The 7454-nt window shown below is 42.1% G+C and overlaps 1 protein-coding gene across 1 annotated transcript; it reads left to right on the forward strand.

Moving 5' to 3' along the window:
- Positions 1-2489: 2489 nt before the first annotated feature.
- tmem151ba (transmembrane protein 151Ba) lies at positions 2490-6997 on the forward strand. The gene is made up of 2 exons (XM_008276761.1): positions 2490-2573; positions 5555-6997. Exons 1-2 carry the CDS (start codon positions 2490-2492, stop codon positions 6995-6997), a joined length of 1527 nt encoding a protein of 508 aa, XP_008274983.1.
- Positions 6998-7454: the final 457 nt, after the last annotated feature.

Consider the following 7454-nt stretch of genomic DNA (forward strand, 5'->3'; position numbering starts at 1 on the left):
GTCTGCTGACAGGTTACAATCTTAAAACAAGGAAAAAGGCACAAGTTGTCCACGACAAATGCAAATTAGTGTTTGTATAAACAAACTCTGCAAGGTGGCTCAGTGGTTAGTACCGTTGCCTCACAGCAAGAAGATCGCCGGTTCGCTCATAAAATAGTTTTGTTTTTGTTTTTTAAATAGTATTTCAACATTATTTAAACAGATTTTTTAAGTGTTATGCACTTAATTCCTATAAATATGAGCATAAGTTTTTAAATCAGCAAATTCTAAAAATTATTTTTGCTTCAATGTTAAGTAAGTAGCTTTAAAGTGTTATCTTAATTAGTAAATTAGAGTATTTATCTTGCTAACATGCACGTCGGGGGAAAAGGTTTCTTAAGTTTCCTATTTAGAGCGGACACTGGTTTGAAAGATATGACATTTTCTCAGCTTTTATTATATCACTGATGATTATGCTTATATTTAGTTTGAATGCAAAAATCCCAGAGTTTAACTAAAGCCTCGAACACGGTTTCAAACAAAACACCACCAACTTCATCTGCTAAAAGACCCCTGATGGTAGAAATCAAGCTTGTTTGTGTCCACATGCTGCTTTTTATATGCTAGAAGACACATCCCGACTGCATGGCTGAGTATTTCCACTTGAAACTACAGTGTACTGATGAAAGAGTCCTGAATTTCACACATAACAAACCTAAGAACTCAATCCTGTCAGCTTGCAGGGCGATGCTTTAAAAAAAAATCCATATTGTACTTCATATTTTTTTCAGGTTCTAAACATGTAAAGCTGAATTACTCTAATTTTACAGCTTGCCATTGTACTTTTAAAGTGTTTGAACAGACTGGTAGGGTGAGCTGGTGTGCTTGAGCTGTAGTAAGGTGAGGAGGAGTGGCTGGGGTGGGATGGCTGGGATTTTAATGGTAAAAACTTATAGATGTGTAACTTTGTAGTAAAATTGTTGCGGGGCTTCTGCATACTGACATTATCTAGTGTGGTTTTTCCCACAGGCTCTGTCTCAACCTGCAGTGGCGGGAATATTACCTTTTCATAAATAATGATGTGAAATGTCAAGCACGTATATTCAGCTGCATATTCGCAGTTTCATTTGTGGCACTGTTGAAGAAATTTTACTCATAGTCCTCATGTGAAGTTTGTTGTAGTGGGTGTTTATTAGTATTCCGGTATACGGTGGGCTCACCAACACAGAGCATGAGTCTGTGAAGGTGGACCGACCCTGAACATCTCCAGAGTCACACATTTATAGGGTAAGTCAGAGGGTAGGGGGGCCTGTATGTAAATACAGAGGTGAATAGAAGCAAATTAACATACAGTTGCTAATCAAATGATCGGAGGTAGGGGGGCGGGGGGCAATGAACCACAGATGATGAAATCGGAGTCTGGTGACCGGACGGGTGGTGGAGTCAGGGTTCTGGTAGCATACAGTTGCTAATCAAATGGCAGGAGGTAAGGGGACAATTAATAACAGGGGGTGGAATCAGGTGTCTGTGACAGGAGGTGGGAAAACACATGGCAAGATAAGATAAGATAAGATAAGATAAGATAAGATAAGATAAGATAAGATAAGATAAGATAAGACAAGATAAGATAAGATAAGGTAAGATAAGATAAGATAAGATAAACTTTATTGTCTGTCACAAGTGACAGAAATTCTTCTTTGACAGGCATAAAAACAAACACATTTAAAACAACATACAAGTACAGCCATAACTGAAAGGACATTAGGGGCAGTTAAAAACAGCAAAGTGTTCGTTTCCGGCTATTTAGAGTGGTTACTGCAGTGGGAATGAATGATTTTTTATAGATGTTTTTCCGGGCCAGTGGAACCTTGTATCTTTTGCCTGAGGGGGTGGGAAGGGTCTTCTGTGATCAGGGTGGCCTTCCTAATCACAGACAAAAGTGACAAAAGGTGATGGGAAAACACATGGCAACAGGGGATGAAATCAGGGGTCTGTGACCATCAAAATAAAGGAAAATGACTTTCTTCATCAGCACCATTGTAGTGTAACCTAGCAGTTTTGAAAATGGGTTATTGAAATTCAGATCGGGCCACGATTAATGCCATGAAGCTGTCGGGATGCAGCTCCCCTCTGCGTGTTGGGCACATGTTTGTTGGTGCTGCTCCACAGCGTCCACGGCTGCCATGGCCACTGTCCGCAGGGAGAACACCACCACCGCCTCTGTCATTTCCGAACACTGCATCCTCAGCAGCGCTCTTCATTATCATCTAGTTATTGCATTGCGGGAGGAGTCTCAGCCTGTCTTGCGAGGCACAATGACCGGATTCCCCTCGACTAAACCCTGTCAAGTCTGCCCACCTGCTCGGCGCAGAGAGGCTGGGAGGAGGCTTCTTTCTGTTTGGGCTTTTGCTGGACTCGTTTCTTTTGGATGATGCGCAGAAGGGCTCTCGGTGTGTTCATGTCTCATCCCAACATGAGATCCATGCGCTGCTTTTTGTATCGCTACCATCATGTCCCCGGCATCGGCTGCAGCGGCCAGTGAGAGCAACACCTCCACCGTCCCCGAGGAGGAGTCCGACAGCTCCCGAGAGGAGGTAAGGACCAATTGTTTGCAAGATGTTTTCCAACCCTAAAAGCTGCCTTGAATTCGTGTGCTGTGTTTAATTAGAAGGCTGTCATCGTGGATTCCATGTTGTCACTTTAACAGGGCTTTGGGAGATCAGGGTTTCATCGAACACTCTTTTGTTTTCTGCTGCTTTATTGGCCTATTATGCCATGGCTGTTATTATGATCTAGTGTGCAACTGTGCGTCCAAACGCTCATCCGGGAGTCTGAATGTGCTCATGTTTGTTTCCCCTTTAGACAAGTGTTTCCAAAATCGGGTTCACGGGTCCATTATGGGTCCTGGAGAGGGTCCAGTCGGGTCAATGAAAGAGTGTAAGGAGGGAAACAGAACAAAGAGCTGTTGTTTTGGTTGTGTTTCCGACAAAAAGCGTCCATCTATACGGGTTTGTTTCTTTAAGGACAAAAACAAATCTTCATTCAGACAGTGACAATGTGCCAGGATTGACTTAAAATAGATAAATGACCTAAGTTTGTTGCTTTCCAAAACCCTAGACTGAAAGAACACCACTGAAACAGATGATTTGAAAACACCCATTTTTCCTGCACACAGATTAAACTGATGGTGACAGTTCTTCCTTTTCATGAGATATGATTTTTCCCTCTTCCTCAGCTACATTGTGTACACTTCAGCTACACACACATCTTGGTTTAAGTTACATATCCATTATACAAGAGGCTTTTTATATAACCTAGCTGGACTTATTATGTCAAGAGAAAGTGTCCATGAGTGTGAGGCGCTGAGGCACCTCAGTGCTCTCATGAAGCCTGAGGACTGACTCTTGTATAGATTTAATCTTCCTGTTATTTTTCTTGTTGTTAGATATTTTCATGTTAGCAAGCTTATATGCAGCACAATTTAAGTGAAATTTGATATGATTGTATACTTAATTACTGAACTGCTGATCCAGATATGCAAACACGTCTTTATTTAAATTGCTTTAAGTTGTTGGATCCTGAAGAAATGCTCTCTCATCTTGCTTGTACTACTGTGTATGTACAGCAAAATGACAATAAACTTGATTTGATTTTGATTTGATTCATGTATTTTCACTTCTATGTAGCCTGCACACCAGTTGTTTGTGTTTCTGTGCAAAGGGACAGTACAATAAATAAAACAAAACTGCAAACAAGTTTCAAAAATAATATCCAAGCCATAAGTTGAGTGACCTCTGAGACTTTACACAAGAATTGTTTTAAATAAAAATCTGTCTTTGTCCATTTAAGAGGCAGTTTTTAAATCCAGCAGTGTACATTCAAGTCCCACTGGGAGAAAACTTATAGTGCATCCTCTTGTGCAATGCAATACATACAAAACAAATGAGGTATTTTTCGTTTCTATATACTTAATTAAAAGCTTGTCTCACCATTCAGGCAGGTAAAAGGAATTTCTTTGTGTAATGTAGCAGAAACATAAACAGCCCTACATTTCTTGTGTTGAGTCACCTCCTTTCTATTTTGCCAACCACACACCTAGTGAACAACTATGTTATGATCTCATGCACAGGCTTTAAATTTAAATAGCATTTGTTGTGAAAAAATATCTTTTGTGTAGTGACTCTTTAAATCTAGGGCGAGGCGTGGTTCTTACTCCCGGTCTGTGAATACAGTTTCAGTATTGTGTTTCTTTCCTTTCTTTCTTTTTTTTTTCTTTTTAATCAAATACTGCCACATACACATAAACTAAATTACAGATTACTTGTGTTTTATGTACTCAGTGATATTTTCTGCTGTATGACTGTTTATCATCATTCTTGCTGCCTAAACAGAGCCTGTAAAATGTAACATGAGCCACAAACTATGTCATCTTGTATTGATTCTAGTTACTGAGCATGCACAGGATGCTCGTGAGCAAATACTCCTCCTGCAGTAGGTTTATCTCAATGTGGAATTTTATTGTTAAGCTTTTGCCCACTGGGGTGTAGCCTTGAATTGGCAAGGGACTTTGGGACCATGTTATGAAGGTAGAGAAGATCATTATGGAGAGGGAGTATCTAATATTTATGATTGTCTGTCACTCAAAGCACACAGAACTGACATGCTGAGTTCAATACGTCAATGCAGTGATGCTGTTAGTCTGACTGCTGTGGTTGGACTTACAGACTGTACGACGTATTAGATGACAAATGTAGCATTTACAGTACAATCCCAAGAGTTTTCTGACTACGCAAAGCAGGTTCTGTTCGAGAGCAGTGTCTGTAAATGTTGTTTCATGAATTTTGTTATTTTTTTGTCCTTTCTGGGGTTTTTAAAAAAAATGTACCAGGTTTGTGCAGCTGAATTCTTTTAGGGCGTGACTAGCTTTTGAGTTCTTGATGCTGCCACTGGAGCTTGCTGTGCCCTGAGGTGATAAAGAATGGCACCAGTTTTATGCTGCCAGAGTCAAACGCCTGCTTTTTTCTGCCTTGCTTGGCATTAAATGTGAGGCCTGCCCCTCAAATTATCTCTGTCCTGTTTCCCTTGTTCTTTTCTTTCCATAAGTCATATCTTATATGCATATATAAACCATCGTCATAAGCACACGCACACACAAATCAAGCAGAAGATCAAATGGCTCTTTACTGTCAAAAAGGTGTTTTATACTTTCGCATTCATCTGACTTTTTCTTTATAATTTGCATTTTAACAGTGGGTTCTGATTATAACAAGGTTGGAGCGAGACATAAGAAATTGGCTCACAGCTCATGCATTAACTATGCAAAAGCACTTACAACACAGAATATATCCTTTAATAATTTAAATTTATGAGGCACTGCTTTTTAACTTTACACCTACCAGATATTTAGGTCACGTTCATTTAATTTTAGTTTTATATTAAAAATGGGTTCTTTAGCTCCTAAGGCTGCTTGTCTTTCTTACGGTTCTTATTTTCAGTAAAAATTGTGTCTGTACACACTCAGATGTACTAAATTATTAATTCCTGATCTATTGCTTTTTTTCCATCTTCTTTGTAGCAGCAGCCTCAGAAACAGTCTCTGACTAAATCCTTGTGTCAGGAAACCCACTGGAAATGCCTACTACTGTCCCTGCTGATGTACGGCTGTGTCGGGGTGATGGCCTGGTGTCAGGTGACCAAGGTTACACGCCTCTCCTTCGACAGTGCTTACAAAGGAAAGTCTATGATGTACCACGACAGTCCCTGTTCCAACGGTTACATTTACATTCCTCTGGCCTTCCTGGTAATGCTCTATGTGGTATACCTGGTGGAGTGCTGGCACTGCTACACCAGGAACGAGATGCAGTACAAGGTGGATGTGGACAGCGTAGCAGAGCGCATACAGCGCATGCAGCAGGCTACGCCCTGCATCTGGTGGAAGGCCATCAGTTATCATTATGTCAGGAGGACACGGCAGGTGACACGTTACCGCAATGGAGATGCCTACACCACTACACAGGTTTACCACGAGAGAGTGAACACCCATGTAGCTGAGGCAGAGTTTGACTACGGGAACTGTGGAGTTAAGGACATCTCAAAGCACCTGCTGGGCCTGGAGGGCTTCCCCATCACCAGGCTACGGTTCACTAAGTGCTTTAGTTTTGCCAATGTGGAATCAGAAAACTCCTACCTGACCCAGCGAGCCAGGTTCTTTACTGAAAATGAGGGCCTGGATGATTACATGGAGGCCCGTGAGGGGATGCACCTGAAGAATGTAGACTTTAAGGAGCATATGATTGCCTTTTCTGACCCTGATCACCTCCCTTGGTATGCTTCCAACTCCACTTTTTGGGTAGCAGCTGCTTTCACCCTCTCCTGGCCTCTGCGGGTGCTGACAGAGTTCCACATTGCCTGTGTGCACTACCATGTAGAGAAGCTGTTTGGCTTTGACTATGTGCCAGCAACACCATCTGAGGAGCGGTCATATTGCAGACACATCCCACGAGTCAACACAGTTGACAGCACAGAGCTAGAGTGGCACATCCGCTCCAACCAGCAGCTGGTGCCCAGCTACTCGGAGGCAGTTCTCATGGATCTGAACCAACTCTCAGGGAGGTGTAACAGCTACTCCATATGTGGATCCTATGGCAGCTATAGGCAGAACTGTGAACGCTGCCACCGTGCCATCAGCAGCTCCTCCATTTTCTCTCGCAGCGCCCTGAACATCTGTAACGTGGGGAGCCCCCGCATTCCCTTCAGCGCCAGCCGCTTTTCATTGGGTCGGCTATATGGCTCCAGGCGGAGCTGCCTGTGGAGAAGTAACGGCAGCCTGAATGAGCAGTCCTGCCCTACAGAAAGTACACTCTGTCTATCAGGCCAACAGACAAGTGAGGACAACCCTCCAGCCTATCAGGATGCTCTGTACTTCCCAGTGCTCATTGTCCATCGCAATGAAGGCTGCCTCAACCACGACCACCGTTCTCTGCACAGAAATGGCTCCTGTATAGAAACTTCACTGTGATTCACAGCTACCACACTTGTCTCAGTAAGAAATATGATGACACAAACTAAAGCCGAGAAACCTTATTGACCCTGGGCTGGGATAATGTGGACTCTTGATTCTCTGTTTTATAACAGAGATATAACCAAGGATTCGTTCTGATTTTTAAAGATACTGTTGCCTCAACCAATAAGTACAAACAAAATATGTCTGGAGAATTTGTGATGGTACATTCAGTAAGTCAGGGAAAAAGAGACTTGATGAGACTGTTGTTTAAAATACAAAAGATACAAATACCAAAGTGTCACATACAGCCCTGAAGTGTCTACCGAGTTGAATATCCAAGAAATACCAAAGGAAGTCACATCCTACTGTAAATTTCGAGGACTTCGTCACAGTTTGCAAGGATATGAGTAACACTTTCAACAATTTTAGGCTTGAAGTTCTTGAGACACACACATCGGGTGATTATGTGACT

The sequence above is a fragment of the Stegastes partitus genome, unplaced genomic scaffold (assembly GCF_000690725.1).
Source record: "Stegastes partitus isolate 25-593 unplaced genomic scaffold, Stegastes_partitus-1.0.2 Scaffold80, whole genome shotgun sequence".
Lineage (NCBI taxonomy): Eukaryota > Metazoa > Chordata > Actinopteri > Pomacentridae > Stegastes > Stegastes partitus.